Source organism: Plasmodium sp. gorilla clade G2 (assembly GCF_900097015.1).
Source record: "Plasmodium sp. gorilla clade G2 genome assembly, chromosome: 10".
Classification (NCBI taxonomy): Eukaryota; Apicomplexa; class Aconoidasida; order Haemosporida; family Plasmodiidae; genus Plasmodium; species Plasmodium adleri (nom. inval.).
Genome location: NC_041702.1, coordinates 808,156 through 830,224, shown reverse-complemented (window position 1 = coordinate 830,224; position 22,069 = coordinate 808,156). Strand labels below are relative to the sequence as shown.

Here is a 22,069-nt window from a genome sequence, read left to right as displayed (position 1 = left end):
AAGATAAAAGAATTATAGTTGCATAGAACAGTATAACAATTAATTTTTTTCGAAATGCAAATTTTTCATTTGTAAATAAAAATTTCATTATCTATATCGATGTGTTAATGAAATTATAGGTTTAAAAATATATATTTGTAATTTGAACATATGTATTTTTTAATAGCATAAATACAATGGGTTAAAATTTGTTCATTTTTTTTTTCTTTTTATATGTATTCAAAAAAAAACATTGTAGTCATTTTTCAATAACATAAAAATAAATAAAATATATATTTATTACATATATTTTTTTGTTCATTTTTTTTAAATGATTATTGTTTATTAAAAATGTATTTATATAAAAATGGGTGTAAAATCAAATTAGAAGAATAATATGTCTATTAAATTCATACGGAAAGGTAAAAAAAAAAAATAATAAAATATATAATTTTGAAAATATTGAAAATTATATATAAAATCAAATATATATTTTATTGAGGCATATTTAATAATACAGCATTCAAAGCGAAAATAAATATTTTCTTATTTTTTATGGTAGTAACAGAATCGCGTTTCCGAATTTTAAAAATTATAATGTATAATTGATAAGGAGAATATTAAAAAAAATATAATTGTAGCTTTCTCTATATTATATTATTATTTTCAAAAAAATTAAATAATATCATCAATGTTGACATGCCTCCAACTCCAAGGAAATAACTAAAAGATATGAAATGCTTATTACTCTTTGTTATTTTTATTTCCTTAGTCATCTATAAAAAATACATCATGTATTTGTAAATAATATTATAATCAATGTATTGTTTTTCTTTTTCATATACTTTTGAATGATTAAAAAAACAAAAACTTACGTTAAAGGAAAGATACAGAAAAAAACCACAAGCAATAGAACTAAAAATTATTTCGACAAATTCGTCTGTTAAATTAATAAAAATAAAAAAAAATTTATGAATCATTCCTAAATATTGTGTTGCTTTTTTTTTTTTTTTTTTTTTTATTATTACTTGAAGGGAAGGAAAATATTGCAATAAAAACTCCTAATGGTAAAGATAAGATAAAAGACCAGGCATATATGCTTGCTAGTAAGGGATTCTAAATAAAAAAAAAAATAAAGGATTATATAAAATAATAAATGAATTATTATGTGATATATATTTATTATATTAATTTAAATATAGACAGAAGATAAATAAAAATGAAATAAGAAAATATATAAAAACTATAACGTGTATAGTTCAATTTTTAATATTTTACTTCTATTTTGTTAACAACGTTCTTATAAACTATTAAACATTCAGCCCATTTATGAGCTAACATTGAGAGTCCCACGATTATAATAGCATTTTTATCTTTTAGACTTCCCATAAGTAAACCTAATAAAAAAAAAAATATATATATATATGTATAACAGATCTGTTGTTATTTATAAATGATAACTAAAAAGTTATAATATAAATTTGTAAAAGTATATAAACTCAATTTTTCTTACATATGTATGATATATATTTATATATATATATATATATATATATATATATATGTGAGCATATGATTCTGCCTTTTTTTTTTTTTTAAATAAAAAAAATAAATAAATTTACATATAACAAATTGATATTATTTTTTTAAGGAATTACCTTCTATAAAAGAATGTATAAAAAGGCTTAAAACAATAAAAAAAGAGTTTGATTTAAATATTTCAAAAAATATATTAGTTTTACATGGATCAGTTTTATTATTATTATTATTATTATTGTTGTTGTTATTAATATTATTATCCATTGCCTTCAATTCTAAATCTATAACTTCATTTGATTTGATGTCTATATAATTTGTAGTAATTTCTTTATCGTTTATGTTTTTAATTTGATTGTTTGAATTTTCACATGTTAGTGTACAATTAACATCAAAAGTACTTTCAATGTGATGATCATACAGTATATCCGTTATATTCAAAAAAGTTACAGATACAAGTACTAATATAAAAATATAATACAGATTCATATTTTTTTTGTTCGATAAAATTATAACTTCCGGTAGCATATGCAAAATGGCTAAAGCTAATATTGCACCTAATTAAAAAAAAAAGAAAAAGAAATAAATTATAATAAATTCATGGTACAAAATATAATATGAATTGGTAAAACTATTTAAAAAAAAAAAAATTTCTATTAAATTTACTTACCACTTGCTATGTTTTCAAGATTTTCCATATTAAAAAATCTGTTTTTCTTAATTTTTGATAATTTACTTTCTATATATGCAGGTATATACACAACTATAACACATTCCATAAAAATAAGTAAGGCTAGAAATGTTGATAACCACATTTTAACAAAATTTTTTAACTTACAAAAGAAAAAAAAAAACAAAAAATATATTATCAAAAGCAAATTAAATCAAATTGTTTTGATATAATTTTTAAAAAGAATTAGTGAATAATTATGTTTTTATATATAATCATATTTTGTCATTGCAAATGTATATATATATATATATATAAATATATCATATAATATGAATACACTTATTTATATGTATTTATAAAAAAGATTCTACACATTTCCTTAATTTATTTTTATTTTTTTTTTTTTTTCATAAAAAAAATATATAATAGGAACTTTACACATAGTAACTATTTATCTGATGTAATATAAAATTCAATAAATATTAATATATTAGGATTAAAAAAAAAAAAAAATATTATATGTATATATATATAATAAACTGTAGAATAAATATTAATCCTTCAACACATGAAATGGATATACATTTTTTATATATTAATCATTATATATATAATATAAATAAAAAAATAAAGTAACTAAAAAATAAATACGGATTAATATTTTTTACTATATAAATGTTTATAAAAAATGTGTCGTCTCATAATTTTAATATCAAGTATAATAGTATAACATGTAACATATGGTAACAATTCTTAAAAAAAGAGCAAATATATATTTTTATTTTATTATTTATTTATTACTTTTTTTTTTTTTTTTTTTTTGGTAGTATAAAATGCACTAATAAAAACCTTCTGTATATTATAAAATGAAGACATACATGCTTATTTTCTTTACATATAATAATATATTTTAAAACGAAACAGTTGTTTTAAAACATAATAATTTTATTTTATTCTTTAATTCACTTGTATTTCTTTCATATCCAATTATATATCATTTAAAAAAAAAATGCGAAAAAAAAAATATATATATATATATATATACTTTAAATACTTAAAAATCAAGTTAAAATAAAATACATAAAATATAAAAAAAATAAACATGGAAAAAGTTAAAATAATAAAAATAATATCAAGTGTTAAATAGTATTAATTTAATACAAATGATAAAAGATCATTATTTTTTTGAAAAAAGCCCAAAGAAATGATATTATATAAATATATATATATATATATATAATATTCTACATTTAAAATATATAATTGATTATATTGTTTTCAAATTAAAAAATATACAAAAAAATAAAATGACATAAAATTATGTGTAAATTTTTACATAACCCATTTTTCCTTTTTTTTTTTACAAAAAAAAATTATTGCTTTGCGAATAAATTAAAAAAAGTTGGACAAATATTTTTTAACGCATTTATTAACATTTGAAGATTTTTAATTTTTTTTTTTTTTTTTTTTTTGTGTGGATGCATATGAATACATAATAAAGTTATGGGACTCAAATACATGCAAAAATATTTTTAAGCCATAACATAATATTATTATGTCTATATATTATATATGAGAAATATATATAAAATAAAAATAAAGTAAAAATATTAAATATATGCAAATAGATAGTTCACATGTGTATAGTTTATATAACTTAATATAAATATAATTATTTTATTTTGATTCCACATTTTTTAAGGTTTTTTTTTTTTTTTTTTACCTAATTTATATTTCTTTAAAATAAGGACCATAGAATACTAAAAAATGTTCTTTTTTATTAAATATAAAAATAACATTTTATTTTATATTCCCCTTTTCAATTATACATACATATAATAATAATAATAATAATGATCAGAATAATTTTTATATATAAACATAAATTTTATTAAAAAAAAAACTACAATCCCATAATGTAGTGTGGAAAAGGATGGGAATATAAAATAATTTTTTTCTTTTTTTCTTTTTCTTTGTCATTCTTTTTGATTTAAAAATGTTTTATTTTAATGTTAAGTTCATAATTTTAGATAAAACAGATGTGTTCATTCTATTAACACAATTTATTATTCAATATTTTATAAATAATATTAAGTTATTTAGTAGCTATATAAATTATGCATATGACATGAATACACATACATTATTATATAAAGAACATTCATTCATATATCATAACACTGCAAAAAAAATTATGAAAATGAAAAGTATAAAAAACATACAAGTTTTATTTTCATAAAAAGAACAAGTTATATAAAATCTTTAATTTTATTAAAACAAAGATATGTTTATATAACGCAAAAAGGTACACAAATTACTTTCATAAATTTAAAAAAAAGAAAAAAAAAGAAAAGAAATTTCTCTTTTGTATATTTTTCATTTAAAATTATAATATTAACAATTACATACAAAATAATATTTGTCATATATGAATTAATAATAAAAATATGTCCATGAAGCTACATAAAATATAAAACATAAAAAATAAGTTAATATGATATAAATATTAGGTATTGTAATAATTATCTCAATAAATTTTTATACATATGAATACGAAATGAAAATAAAAAAAGAACTTAATTTTAATATTTTCATTATAAAAGAAAAGAAACACAAATATGTGTACAATTTAAACACTATTTCTTATAAAGAATGACATTAAATTTTGTTTGTTTAACCTATGTTAATTTTTTTATGTAATGAAAAAAATATATTTTTTCATAATTATTTTCATTTCGACATATTATATAATATAATATCTTTTTAAATGATTAAGTTCCTATTGATATCTTGTATATAATTTATAATTATTTTAATTTTATACTCTTAGGTAAATATTTTTATTTCTTTTAAATTAGAAAAAAAAAAAAAAAAAAAAAAAGAAAGAATAAATAAATAAAATTATACTACATAATTATATATATTATATATATTGTATATATTTTATTTTGAATACGTTTATATGCCTATCATCTATTAAATATTATATACGTATTATTTATATATAATAATATTATATCATTTTTTTATTTTTAATGAGTACTTTTTCTCTATTTTTTTTTTATACATAAAAAAAGGTGTGCCTTGGGATTTTCTTTTTTATAAAATTCCCCCTTTCCACCAAAAAGGAAAATATATTATATATATATATTATATATATATGCATAAAATTTTTTTTATATATTAATTAGGAATGAGAATAAAAAAAAAAAAAAAAAAATCACTTTTAATTTTAAATCCAATAATTTTTTTTTTTTTTTTCCTTTCATTTTTAATTAGAAGAAATGAACCACAATAACATTTATTAATATTAAAATTGAAAAAAAAAATATATATATATATATATAAGATTATATATTAATACATATATAGGTCAATTTATATTTTTTTTTCATTGTACAATTAAAAAGAAAGAAATTGACGATTTTTTTTATATATCTTGTAAATATATTGTATTTGGAAGAAATATATTTTTCATTTAATTTGAAAAATATATATTTTATATATACACCACTTAATAAGATAGAATAATATTATATATATATATATATATTGTTATATTTCATTATAAATATATAATCATAATATTTATATACAATTTTTAAAAAGAGTTTAAAAAAAAATGAAAAGAAAAAATGAAGAAAACTTCAGATATGAAACATATTTTTAAGAGGGAAGATGATAGTTCGAAGATAACGAAATTGATAAAGAATATTTCTCCTCTTTTTTTTATGAGTGAATTTTTATATATTTTATTTTTACGTTACAATGATCATATATTAAGTACAACATATAAAGAAAACGTAACACCTGAAGTTAGGAAAAACATATATAATATTTTCATACTATTATATTTTATAAAGCCATTATTTGCATTTTTAACAGATAGTGTGTATTTTAATTTAAATAATATACTTGGCCTTATTTACAGAAAAATATATAAAATATATAATTATATTGAACAATTTATACAATATTGTATTAGTTTAATATATAAAAGTAAATATTTATTTTTAAAAATATTTTTTAAAAGATATATAAAGAATGGATTGTCAAAATCACGATATTTAAAAAAAAAGGCATATATAGGAAAAAGTGGATATATGGATAATTTTGTATATTTTCCATTAAATAGAAAATATTATGTTATTATTAGTGAATTTATAACTACTTTTTTGTTATTAGTTATTTACCTTTTTAATGAAAAAATAAATTATTATATTTACCTTACTATAATATCATTTATATCTAGTCAAATGTTATTATCATCTTGTGTATTTGAAGGTGTAGTAGTTGAAAGATGTAAAAGGCAAATGTACTTTGAAAAAGTTTTTTACATATCATATGTCATGTGTGTAAAAATATTTTGTTCTCTCATATTATATTATATGTATATTTTGAAAGTCAGTGTATTTCTTTTAATTTCCAAAAGCTTCCTCATCTTTCTTATATCATGTGTATGTAGTGAAGAAACACTTTTATTAAATAATAAAAGAAAAATACAGAGTAATATTATATTCAAAAGTGGAAGTGATGAAGTACATGTCAAAAATACAGAAGATATATTATCCCAAATAAATATTTTAAAAAAAATATTTTTTAATGAAAATTTATTTAAAACAATATTTTTTATAATATTATTTAATTCTGCTATTGATTCCAAACTTTCCATTTTAAAATATGGTGTTCAGAATTTTAGTTGGCCTCATTCTCTAAATAATTACATTCCCCTCGTATCACAGTAAGGATATAAAAAAAAAATATATATATATATATGTGTGTGTATATACGATTTATATTTATTATCTTTATATTTTTATCATATAAAATACACTATTATGCGTATATAAAATTTATATGAAATGTATATACCAAATTTATGTTATTTTTCCCTTATTATAGGTCGTCCAAATTAATTGGGATTTCAATTTTCCAGTTGTACACAAATAAACTTAATTACAAAAATTATTCCATGGTAGTTATTCTATTTAATATTTTACTTAAATTATTTAGTTTTATTTTTCTGTATAATAACAAGAATACATATGTGAGTCCCTTTTTATTTTTACTCAATATAATTGTTCAAAATATTTCTATCAAAATTTTATCTTTACCCATATTATTATTATGTATAGAAAAAGCTCCTTTAAGTTTAGAGTCTACCATAATAAATATATATATTTTCTGTTTTAATTTATCAAATTTAATTAGTAAAAGATATTTCATGTGGAATATTATATTACATGTGTCAAAGAATGTGTTCATAATTTTACTTCTTTCATTCCTAACAACGTGTGCTAGCTTATTTTATTATTTCCACATCTCTTTAGATACCTTAAATAATATGAATTCATCATCATTATATTTAAATGAAAAGGAAGACGTATACTTGAAAATTAATAAAATGCCCCCAAAAAATTATTTGCGTGATGAATTATTTCTTAATAATGAAGAAAAAAAAAAACAGGTTAAAAAGGTTGTTCGTTTTAAAGAAGATTCAATTATAAAGACGCAAAAAAATACAAATGATGAAAAAAAGAAAAAAAACAATAATTTATTTAAAATATCATCTGATTATAATTCAGATAGTGATCAGTGGTTGATAATTGATAGTTTAAAGGTAACGATCAAAAGATATATTCATATATATATATATACATAAACATTTTTTATATATTTCTTCTATATACAAGTTATATATTTTATTATTTTTCTTTTATTTTCAGAGTGATGATACAAGAAAAAAGCAAGGAAAACACAAATCCTTAAATATTTCCAATATTATGTTATAAAAACATTTTGCTCTTTTTTATTTTTTCATATATATTTTTCATTGATAATTTATGAAATTTGGCACTTACAATATTTTCATTTATTCAAATATTAATTCGTATTCATTATATATATATATATATATATTTGTATTATATATGTAATATTATACATGCATACATACATAATAATATATAATATAGTATAAAATATGGAATTCTTAATATTTATTATATATTATTATTATTAATTTTTTTTATGAATTCAATATTATTTTCTACCTTTTCATTTTTCCCCTCTTTTTTTTTATTTATTTGTAAATATTTGTAAATATCTATAAATATTTATAATTTTTATATTTTATTTGTTTTTATATATATTTCATCATATTTTTTAATTTTATATATTTTTTTTGTTTAAATGTTTTATTTAGATAACATCATATAAATTTATATATACATATATATATATAATATAATATAATATATATATATATTTTTTTTTTTTTTTTTAATAACTTTTAAAAAGATTTTAAAATATACTACTAATAATAAGAAAATAAAAGAAATTATTTATTTTATTATATATAAATATAGATATTTAAAAAATAGAAAAATGTATGAGGTATATTATTTAAATGAGAATAATGAATTTGAAAAAAAAAAGAAAAAAAATGAAGAAATCCAAAGTTCCATAATCTTAAAAAATCATAACATTTCTTCAGAAAAAAAGTGCAAGTTAGTTAAACACAACATTTATGAAGGAGGATATACAATATGGGAATGTACATGGGATATGTTAAAATTTTTTCATAAGGAAGGGTTTGATTTTAATAATAAGCAAGTATTGGAATTAGGTATATATAATATTATATTGACGTTGTATGATGACTTCATATTTTTTTTTTTAAAATATTTAAATGCAAGAATATTATACATTTTGAAGTGCACATATATATATATATATATATATTATATGCATATATATATTGTATATAATTATTTGATTTGATTTGATTTTATTTTATTTTTTTAGGTTGTGGACATGGCTTAGTTGGAATAAAAGTGTTATTAGATAATGGAAATGTTGTTTTCCAAGAATTAAATAAAGAAGTTATTAATGATGTTTTACTACCAAATATAAAAAAGAATTTGAAGATGAAACTTAAAAAGAAAAAGTTAAAAGAAAATAAGCATTACATGAAAATAAATAATGATAAAGTAACATGTTATGTTATTAATAAACCATGGAATAAATTAAATTCGAAATTACAAAAGAAGAAATTGAATTCTTTTGATTTTATATTAGGAAATGAAATATTATATAGAAAAGAAAATTATTATCATATTTTAAAAATTCTTAAAAAAAATCTAAAAAAAGGAGGAAAAGCTTATTTTGGTTCCAAGTCTTATTATTTTGGATTTGAAGATGGAACAGGTTCAAATTGTTTTGTGACATATGTTAATAATAATGAACATTTTAATTTCGTTGCTAAAATTATTCAAACCACTACAGGGAAATCTGTCTATTCAAAAGATATTATAGAAGTAACCTTTTCATCCAATAATGATTAGTACTTTTGAACTTTTGTGGAAAATAATTAAAAAAGACAAATATTTTATTATATCTATATATATCTATATATATATATATATGTTTATTTATTTATTTATTTATATTTATTTTAAACACTGAACAACTTAGTTTATACATTTTAATCTTTTTTTTTTTTTTTTTTCCAAAATGATACAAATTAAAAACATAAAAGTTAATATTTGTTTGAAAATGTAAAAAAATTAAATGTTATTAAAAAAAAAATATATATTTAATAAATTTCTTTTTTTTTTTTTTGTGTGTACCAAAATTTTGCATTTCAAAAAAATTATTTAAAATGAAAACATTTAAAATTATTAAATAAAACGTTGTAAATAATTTAAATATTAACACAATGTAAATGATATACATATTAACATATACTCATTTTGTTTATTATAATATTATATGTTCACATATAATTTAGGCTATATATTTTATAACAAAAGATATGCATTATTTATCTATATTAACAATAAGAGGATTAAAAAAAAAAAAAAAAAAAAAAAAAATTATACATATATATATATATATATATATATATATATATAATATTCTGAATAAACATGAAAATATGTATGTATATAATATTTTGCAAAAGAAACAAAGACATACATATATAATATTATTTCAAAATAGATAAAATATTATATTAGAATAATAATATTAGAGCTAGTTAATGTAGCTTTATTGATATATATATATAATAAATATATGTATGTTTATTTTAAAAATAACTATTTAGACATTTAAGGTTATTAAACAATTATGAATATTAATAATTAATACAAAGAATTTTTTATAACTATATTATTTAAAAAATATATAAATGTATATATATATATATATATATATAATATTTTCATCTAATAAGTATGTGCTTGTTTTGTTATAATAATATAAATTATTCATATGTCATATATTTCTATATTTATTAAAAATTTTATTATTATTATTATTTTTTACATGTTAGTTATCATATTACATATATTTAGTGACATTATTCTGAACATTTGGTATAAACTTATTATCGTATACATTCATATCATTAATTTTTTTTATTTCCATATTGAAGTTGCTATTTTCATATTTATCTAAATTTGTAAAATTATTATTTGTATATATTATGTTATTTATATCTAAATCATATGGTGCATCATTATTTTTCACATAATAGTTGTTTTCATTCCTTTGAGAAATATTATGATTACTATTAATATTGTTACCTTGAGGATACCTATTGGAACTGTTATAATTCATATTAAGCATATTGGTATTTGATCTTGTATATACTACTTTATCATGGTTATAATTTTCTTTAAAATATTCATTATGATTTAATATTTCTTTTTTCATTTTTTCCTTTTCTTTATTTTTTAATTGTAACATATTAAATACATATTCCAAATCTTTTTTATCAAATTGTTTCTTATTAATTAACATTTCAAACAAGTCCATATTTTTTTCATCATTAAAAAAATCATCTATATCTAATGAATTTTGTTTTGCATATATATTTAAAAATGTAAACAAAATTTTCATATTTTTAAAATATTGTGTTGTTTTATTTTCTTTATCATCCAAATCTTCTTGGTCTTCTTTAGAAACAGCATTTAAATATTCCTTCTTTTTTTCAATAATACCATTTAATTGTTTAAACTCTATTTCAGACATATGATCATTATTATTATTATTATTTATATTACAATAAAACATATTATTATTATTATTATTATTATTTTCTTTTTTATAATTATATTCATATGAATTATTTCCCTTTATATTATTATTCCACTTATTATTATTCGCATAATTATCTCTTTTCATATTGCTATGGATATCATTGATATGGTAATGCATACTATTGCTATTATGAACAATATTATTATTATTATCATGTAAATTACTATTTTTGTTATACATAATAATATTATTATTACCATTATTATACCATATATCATTTAAAAAGGAACTTATATTTTTTGTCTTTTCATTATATGATGATGGCGTTTCATTTCTTATTCTATTTATAGTATGCTCAATATTTTTTTCTGCAGGTATATTATGTCTTTCATTTTTTTCATCTACTGAATATAAATTATTTTCATTAACAAAAAATTTATTATACATATTAATATTTGAAATTTCTGATTCATTTGAATTATTAAAAAAAAACAGATTTTTAGGGGTTGCACCAAATTGGTTTTTGAAATTGTTTAAATTAGATGATTCATTTTTTTCAGAATTCTTTTCTTCTATGTAATTATAATTTGAATATTTATTACTTCTTATATTTCCTCCTTGACATCTTGTAGTATCCATTTTATCTATGAAATTAAAAAACGTATTATCATGTTTGTTATTTTCTTCTACTGATTGTATATTGCTTGTTTTTTTCCACGTATTTTTATCCCATCTGTTTTCAAAATTGTTATTACTATTATTATTATTATTACTACTACTACTACCATTACCATTACTATTACTATTACCATTACTATTACCATTACTATTACCATTACTATTACTATTTGGATTTATCTTTTTGGAGTCACTATAATTACTTTTACTATTATTATTATTATTATTATCGCAAATATTAAAGTATGAAAAAGTAGTTTCCATGTTTTTATTGGGTGCCATATTTTCTTCCATATTTTTATAAGTCATCATATTACTTTCCATATTATTATATAATGTCATATCATTTTGAGTTTTTATTTGTTCCCCTTTAATGTCTTTATTATTACTATATTTATTTTCTCTGTTTTCTTTATTTAAAAAAAATGTTTCATTTTTATTAATATCATCTGTTTCCTTTAACAGTTTTGCACAATTCTTTTTATTAGTATCCTTTCCTTCAAATGAGTTATTTTCATTGAGAGAGTAAGAACAAATTTCTCCTCCTGTATTCAATTCATTTGATAAACAGAAATTGGTGCCGTTATTATGTGGTAATTTAGATGCATACATAGGAAAATTTTGTTCAGTGGTAACAACACTTAGATCATATTTATCCGAATAATTTGTAAACATCTTTGAATATATACTAGGAACGGAATCGCAATTATTGGAATTGTTTAAAGGAAACTTATTTTTGTATTCGTTTTCTAATAAACTTTTTGAGCTATTCGTATCAGGTATTGAAAGGTGTTGAGTATTACTATTATTAACATTATTATATATAGTACTATTATTATTGCTATTTTTATTTGAAATAAAAACGGAAGATTTCATATTATTATTTGAACACTTGTTATTTTTAAGTTTCTTTTTTACTTCGGTTGAAGTTAAAGAATTAAACGTATTTAAAGTATCTGTTGTACTAACTAAACTTTGTGCGGTTTTCAGGTTTGTAACATCTTTTGATTTATTTTTATTTGTATTATAAATATTTTTTAATTTTGCAGGTAATAAATGTTCTTCACCATTCTTTAACTGAACCTTTAAAAGCTTTCCATGTATATACATTTTTGATAATTCTTCAAAAGCTTCTATAGCTGATTTTTTGTTATCATAAGAAACAAATCCAAAACCTCTATTACCTTGTTTCTTGTCATTCTCTTTACTGATATACGGAATTCTTAAACCTACAACGTGTCCGTATTTATTTACTAGCTGTATTAAATTCAGTTCGGTCCACTTTAGGGGTATTCCATATAAAAATAAATTTGCGCCTTGAATAAAAAAAAAAAAAAAAAAAAAAAAAAAAAAAAAAATACATATATATTATATATATATATATATATATATATATATAAACATATTAAAATATACATATATTTATATATATAGTGTTAAATAAAATTTATATAATGTGCACATTATATATTCACACTTATAAACATTTTACATTTTTATATTTCATTTTTGTGTCGAGTACCTGGTGGTCCATCCTTTAACAAGGAGAAGTTTTCTTTACTGTAATGCATCGTATTTTGATGAGGAATTTGTTTTGAAACAATAAAACATATTAATTTATGATTAGGTGAATTATCAAAAAACTTTTTCTGATTTAAAAAGTTGACAGCATTAACAGCACATTTTTCATCAATGAAATATACAAAAGCATAAGACCATTTATCAACAGACCATTTATATTCAATATGAATTATATAACCAAATATTTCTAATACATTTTTTAATCTTTCTTCTGTGATATTTGGTGGGATATTTCCAAGGAAAATATTAGTTATTACAATATTTTTAAAATTATAATTTCCTTTGTTTTTTTTTATTTCTTTAATTATTTGATTATTTATATTATCATGTTTCACTTTTTCATTATATAATTTATATTCATTCATAAATTCAGGTACATTTTCTTCATAATTTGCAACATTTTTTTCAAAAGATTCTTCTTCTACCTTTTCTTTAGAATATTCTATATTTCTATACATATAATTCATTTGAGTATGTTTAGATACATCATTCATTTTATAATTTTCTGATCCTTCTATTTCTTTTTTTTTCTTTTCTTGTTCATAATTTGCCATATTACAAAAGTTAACTGAATTGCTAAATAATATTTCATTATGTTTAGTATTCTCTTGATGATAATCTTCGTTATTTGTAAATAAATTATATTTATTCTTGGAAACCGTTGGAATTATATTAGTAACATTATTATATAATTGGTTTTCAATATTATTCATATGTATATTACTATTACATTTGTTGTTAATAAAATTCTTGTTCTTCTCCTTTTTATTATAATCTACATTGTTTAAAACTTGATGAAAACCATTATTTTCATCACACACTAAAAAGTTATTACTTTCTATATTATTCATTGTGACTGATGTTAAATGTTCCTCTAATGCTTGTGTGATATCTTGATTTTTTTTATTTGTGCTGAGCAAATTGTATTCACTGCATGTAATATTACTATTAAGGTTACTTTTATTGTTACTTTTATTGTTACTTTTATTGTTACTTTTATTGTTATTTTTATTGTTACTTTTACTGTTTTTTTTATTGTTATGATTATTTATTTGATTATTTATATGATTATTTATTTGATTATCGTTATGATTATTTATATGATTATTTATATGATTATTTTTTTGATTATCGTTATAGTTATTTATATGATTATTTTTTTGATTATCGTTAGGGTTAATATTATTATTGGTTATACTATGATTGGTAGTATTATGATTAGTTGTGTTATTATTACAGATTTTGTTATTGGTTATATTATGTTTAGTATCACTATTTTGGCTATTAATATTATTACTGTCAGTATTTTTATTATCTGAATTGTGTAATATAAGTTTTGAGATATTATATATTAAATTTCCCAAATTTTTATTAAAACTCTTTTTATTTATATGTTCATTCTTATCTTCAAAATTTTTTATTAATGTATCTTTTTCTAAATTGAAGTTATTCTGAACACTGTAAGGAATATTAGTTGTGCATGGGAACTTTTCAAAATGTGTGCTATTATTATGTTTTGTGTTCATCTGGTATAATATTTTACAATATAGAAGAAAAAAAAAAGGAAAATAAAAAAACTATTAAAGAAATATACATACATACATACACACATACACACATACACATATATATATTAAAAAAATAGAAAAAAGGGATATTAAAAGATAAAAAAAAAAAAAATTATGTTTCGTTTTTTTAAAAAATTAATGATGTATATGTATAAATATATATTCCATATAATGGTAGTAATACATTTCAAAATGTTTATAAATTTATATAACTAATTATTAGACAGTATCATATATATTTTTTAAAATATTAGGAACATACAAAATATATATAATTAATACTTTACAAATACACTTCATTGTTTTATTATATATATGTATATATTTTCTATTAGTTAAAAAAAAAAAAAAAATTAAATAATACATATTTTATATATGAAATTGTAGATTTTCTTACGTTTCTTTTTTTCTTTCTCTATTGTACACGTGCAAACACATAAAAAGATAAAAAAAAGAAGAAAAAAATTTAACACATATATAAAAATTGTTATATATATATATATATATATATATATATATATATATATATATATTTATTTATTGAAGATTGTAGAGAAAAAATATGTGAATTATAGAATATTTACATCTACATGTGCAATATATATATATACATACATACATATTTACTTATTTATTTATTCTTAATACAAAAAATTTTTGTTCATGCTATAATATATAAATATATTTCTATATAAAAATAAAAGGTTCTGTTAATACATATATATATCATAATATGAATGCCAAACTATACATATATATATATATATATATATATATATATATATACATACATTTTATAAATTCTGATATATGTTATGTACATTAGGGATTATTCGTATATTCATAAATTAATTGGTAGCAAGGTATGTAATATATATATATATATATATATATATATATAATATCATGCATAAAAAACTAATGTACAAATGACAAGATATCTATATAAACAAAACAGAAATATGGATAATAAATATTATAAAAATAACTACATTATTTCTTATAAAAAAGAAAACAAAACACACATATATCTTAATATAAATATTATTTTAATTACAAACTATTTATAAGGCTTGTTCCATAAATATATAGAATGCATCATAATACAAAAAATGTAAATAAACTGTGTATAATTTTATTTATAAATTATAGAAAAATAAAATAAAATAAACATATTTAATATAAATATATATATATATTATTATATATTATAAACATATAAATATTAATGTATAAATTTAATATACAACCTTTCACATATTATTATAACATTTAAGAAAAAAAAAAAAAAAAAAAAAAGTTATTAAACATTATGTTTATTTCTTATTATTCATAGCTTGTAAAATGCATTTTGGTTATTTTAATTAAAATTTATTTTAACTTATATATATAAATGATCCAATGTAAACACTATGAAATGTATTAATATATTATATATATATAAATATATATATATATTATTATATATATATAATTATATATTATACATATTATATATAAATGTAATATATATATATATATATATATATATATATTATATATGTATGCTGAATAAATATATTTTTACTATACATATTTGAGAAAATATATAAGGCATAAAATTTCTGCTTTCTGTTTACATCTATATATTTACAATTAATATTTGTTATAAACAAAACGATAGTATAGCATTTAAAAAAAAATTTTAAATTTAAAGGTATAAATATATATATATATATATATATATTTATTTATTTAAATATAAAAATTATATAAATGCATAAAGCAAAAGAAAAAATAAGAGAAAAAAAAAAAAAAAAAAAAGGAATAAAAACTTAGTTTATATGTATATAAATATATATATGATGTATACCCATAAATTTTATATATATATAAAATTATAATATATTTTCCTTTTATTTTATTTTATTTATATATAAATATATATTTTTTTTTTTTTTTTTTGAGGTCTTCATATGATGTTTTAATATGTATGTAAAAATGAAAGATTTATGTAACATTTCCATACAACTCTTTGAAGATATTAATATAAACCAAAAAAAAAAAATATATATATATATAATATATAATATTTATAAATATAATTATGTAAATTCAAAATGATATTTATATTATAATTTACAAAGGTGACCTATTCATTTATTAAAAATATATAATATATTTGTAGCTATATATTTTATATATAATAAAATGTTGTACTTATTTATTTATTTTTTATTTATTTTCCCATGAAACAATTTTCAAAAAAGAAGAAAAAAAATACATACAGTATATTAATACTTACATATATAATATGCATAATAAAAAAAAAAAAAAAAAAAAAAAAAAAGCTTTATATTTTGAATGAATAATGTAGATAATGCAACTGTTTACTAAACTTCCTTAATAATGATAATATATTTACTTTTGTACAACACTACACAAGTGGTTATTTAAAAAAAAAAAAAAAAAAAAAAAAAAAAAAATTATATATATATATATATAAATAAATAAATATAGTTATAGATATATTCACAATGATTTGTTTAATTAAAAAATATAAAAAAAAAAAAAAATTTTTTTAAAAGGAATGGTTCATTTCATATAATTATGTTTTAATGGTTGGTATAAATTGTCATTTTAAATATATATATATATATATTATATATTTAATATATATTTAAAAAAATATATATATGTATAAAATAATACTATAATAGGGCATTTTAAACACATTGATACATAATTTATATAAATAATATATATGGAATAAATAATTAATATATAATTATATATTAAGACAAATTTTTATATAATACAAGGTTTGACATTTTTTTAAATTATCACATAAAGATATATATATATGTATATATTCATATGTATTTTTCACATAAATATATATAAATTATATATATATAATATAAATACATTTTTGTTATGTCCATATATGTTTTCAACATTTTAGCATTAAGAAAAAATATAAAATGTGGTTAATAAAAAATAATTAATAACAAATTGCATTCGTATGTTTATTCATAACATAAAGTTTATAAACAATAATTTTTTTTTTTTTTTTTTTTATCAAAACATGCATTTTTTAAATGGAAAAATCAAATATTCACATCATAATATAATTATCTATCCTTTATGCTTTTTATATATTTAATTCATTTAAAAAAGAATATATATATAAAAAAATAATAATAATAATAAATAATAATAAAAAATGAAAGAATTTCCTATATAGAACAATATTAATATGTTTTGTGCATTTATATATGATTTTTTCTTATATTTTTTTATATTAAATAAATGTAAATGCAAAGAGAGAATACTGGCTTACAAAAATATAAATATTTTTAGAAAGTTCTATATATATTATAATTATAATTATTCATTTGTGAAAAATTCTGAATAACACAAGTGTTTTTTAAAAATTTTTTTTTTCTCTTGTTTTTTTTTTTCTCTTGTTTTTTTTTTTTCTTTGCTCTCTAACTAGCATATAATTAAAAAAAAAAAAAAAAAAAAAAATATACATATATATATATATTACAATATGTAGTGAACAAAAATTCTTAAAGCATGATTATATATATTTTTATGTGACACATAATTATATAAACAATTTTATGTTATAAAGTATTATGTTTAAATACTATAGGACATATTATAAAAAATGAAAAATTTTACTTTTCCCTTTTTATAATAACATTGAGTAATTTTTACTTACTTTATTATTTTATATGAATTATAATTTAGAACACCGAATGATATGAATAATATTTTATTTTTATGAACATAGTTGACGTGAAATTAAAATGAAAAGAAAAATAAGCATAACATAAATAAATATATATATGTGTGTCTATATTATTACCATATATTATTATTATTTTATTATATTTTATTTATATAAATAATTAGTAGAAGAACAATATATATATATATATATATATATTTAATGATATAGAAATTAAATTGTACACATAACAATAAACAATACCCTTACAAATCGTTATCTCGTTTTTATAATATGATTTAAAAGAAAAAAAAAAAATTCATGAGTATTTTTTTTATTATTGTTCATTATAAAAAAGTAATTTTAAAATTGTTTTAAAAGATACCTTACTTTATGATTTATGAATTAATGAAGTTTCTTTTCAAAAAATAGTCAAATAAATAAATATATATATAATAACTTATTATATATATGGGACAATATTATTATAATGCTTTTTTTTGTTTCTTCATTTATATTTAAGTGTTAAATAGATATATATTTATAATGAAAAAATTAAATATAATAAGAAAAATTAGAAGAAAAAGAGTCACTATTAAAAATGTTTTAGTTGCTATTTATATATATATATATATATGTAATAGTATTACTTTAAAATGCTGAAATAAAATATTTTCATTTCATTTTAAATAAATATTATTTATTCAACAAGTAAATAAATATAATATATATATATATATTTTTTATTTATTTAAAGTTTTTATTGAGTACACCATTAAATTAATAATTTTTTTTTTTTTTTTTTTCTAGAAGCATCAAAAATTAGAGCTTTCGATACTAGCATATTCTTTTGACGCCATTTTTTTAATTTTTATAATATAAAAAAAAATATATATATATAAATATATATATATATATATATATATATATATAATTTTTTTCAAATTTTATATTTTTTTGTAAAATGAATAATAATATATAATATACATAAAATTTTTATTAAATTATTTATATTTAATTTTACATTATGTGGATTGATGCATATGTGTATTTTTTTTATTTGACCTTTTTTTTTTTCTACGTATATAATAATGGATGAAAATATAGCAAGTAAATAAAAATTTTGAAGATATAAAATTCTGCTATTTATATAATTACTAAATAGTCATATTGAAAAAGGAAAAAATAAATACAAATAAAATAAAATCCATATTCATTTTACATTTAAAAAAAAAAAAAAAATAATAATATTATACACACACATATATATATATATATATATATATAGATTATTGTTATTATGTGTATAAATATATTTAAAGATTATAATATTATAAATGGTAAAATATATTATTATTGTAAATATATTTTCATTCACAAATTCAATTCTTCATAATATGATAATTTATTAAATTACCTTATAATTAAATAATTTTAAAACAAAAGTTCTTATTTCATATTTAATAATGTTCCATAAATATAACATAAATAATATGGACCGATTAAATAGATTTATATAATATATATATATATATATAATATATTGTTATATTTCTTATATCATATGAAAAAACACATAAGATAAATACACACAATACATCCCTATATATTTTATGAATATTACACAGAATGTATATATTTGATAAGCATAATTATACTATATATATATATATAATATAATATTTATAAATTTTTTAAGATCCTTAACCTTTTTTTTAACTACATATAAACATATCTCCAATTTTATTATTCAATGTTTATAACAGTCATCGCTTATGAAAATTGTTCATGAGGTTAAAAAAAATATATATATTATAATACACGTTCACATATATATATATATATATATAATGACATTATTTATTCCTTCAAAAAGATAACAAAAAAAAAAAAAAAAAAAAAAAAAAAAAAAAGGTGTACATGCAAAATAAATTCTTAAAGAATAAATATAATATTATATATATATACATATATATATATATATATATATATATATATATATTCCTATATATATACTATTATATATTTTTTTATGAGTTAAAAAAATATATATATAATTACAAGCATATAAAAAGTATATATTTTTTTTAGCGTACATGCAAAAGAAAAGAAAAAAAATATATAATAATAAAAAAAAAAAAAAAAAAAAACCTTAATCACATTATATATAAAATGAAATTTATATATATAAATGAAATGTTATATATTTATTATGTATATTATATCTTGTGTATATAATATATAATGTGTATAAGATGTGAATACTATATTATAATTATATTATAAATATGATATTTAACTAATGTGATATATTAATAATAGAAAAAAAAATATATATATATATATACATATAATTAAATGTTTGTCATATATATATAATATATTAAATGTTTGTAATATAAATATATTATAATCTGTATACAGTTTATTATATTAAATATACCAAAAAAAGAACTATTAATATAAGAAAATTGAAAAGTATATGATATATAATATTAATTGCCGTACTACAATATTTATGTGTGCCCATTTTATAATTTTATGAAAAATTATACTTACATAATATATATATATATATAATATATATATCTTAAAAAAAAATAAATAATAAAAATAAATATCAAATAAAAAAATATATATATATATATATAAGCAATATAAAAAAAAAAAAAAAAAAAAAAAAAATAATATAAAAATAAAATAAAAGCACGATAAGAATATATTAAAAATAAAAAAATATATATTTAAATTTTTACATTCTTTTCAAATAATCTGAATAAATAAAAAGAATATATTTATATATATTTATTATATATAAAATTGTGTAATATAAAAAAATAATTACATTTTATCCTCTTGTACAACAATATTTAAAAGTGTGTTCCTTTAAAAAAATTGAATTGTTTATATTTATTTGTTCGTAAACTGATAATAAATGTTTTATATTTATTATCATACTTGATTCTTTATTATATTTATAAACAATTTTGTTTTATTTATATAAAAAATTTTTTACTTGTAAAAATATACTTGTGAAAAGTATTTTACACACACATATATATATTTATAATATATATACATATTTTTAAATAAGCATATACATATTTTACATAGAACGTTTAAAATATTTTACATAAACATATAAATATTTTATATAGAACGTTGAAAATATTTTACATAAATATGTAAATATTTTATTTAAACAGTTAAATTTTCCTCATAAATATTTTAATTTTTTACTTACACATATAAATATTTTGCATACACATGCAAATATTTTTTACATAA

General features: G+C 16.5%; 4 protein-coding genes across 4 annotated transcripts; 2 read left to right on the top strand and 2 right to left on the bottom strand.

Annotated features, from left to right (window-relative positions):
- Positions 1–626: 626 nt before the first annotated feature.
- PADL01_1020700 (ZIP domain-containing protein, putative) lies at positions 627–2,330 on the bottom strand (the record flags this gene model as incomplete). Its single annotated transcript, XM_028682274.1, has 6 exons — positions 627–755; positions 855–919; positions 1,008–1,095; positions 1,258–1,376; positions 1,638–2,072; positions 2,186–2,330. The coding sequence occupies 6 exons, from the start codon at positions 2,328–2,330 to the stop codon at positions 627–629; spliced, it is 981 nt and encodes a 326-aa protein (XP_028538568.1).
- Positions 2,331–5,823: 3,493 nt separating this feature from the next.
- On the top strand, positions 5,824–7,980 carry PADL01_1020600 (conserved Plasmodium membrane protein, unknown function; the record flags this gene model as incomplete). Its single annotated transcript, XM_028682273.1, has 3 exons — positions 5,824–6,929; positions 7,091–7,808; positions 7,915–7,980. The coding sequence occupies 3 exons, from the start codon at positions 5,824–5,826 to the stop codon at positions 7,978–7,980; spliced, it is 1,890 nt and encodes a 629-aa protein (XP_028538567.1).
- A 595-nt stretch (positions 7,981–8,575) lies between these two features.
- On the top strand, positions 8,576–9,534 carry PADL01_1020500 (conserved Plasmodium protein, unknown function; the record flags this gene model as incomplete). The annotated part of the gene is made up of 2 exons (XM_028682272.1): positions 8,576–8,816; positions 8,996–9,534. 2 exons carry the CDS (start codon positions 8,576–8,578, stop codon positions 9,532–9,534), a joined length of 780 nt encoding a protein of 259 aa, XP_028538566.1.
- Positions 9,535–10,534: 1,000 nt separating this feature from the next.
- Positions 10,535–15,021, bottom strand: PADL01_1020400 (RNA-binding protein, putative; the record flags this gene model as incomplete). Its single annotated transcript, XM_028682271.1, has 2 exons — positions 10,535–13,230; positions 13,437–15,021. 2 exons carry the CDS (start codon positions 15,019–15,021, stop codon positions 10,535–10,537), a joined length of 4,281 nt encoding a protein of 1,426 aa, XP_028538565.1.
- Positions 15,022–22,069: the final 7,048 nt, after the last annotated feature.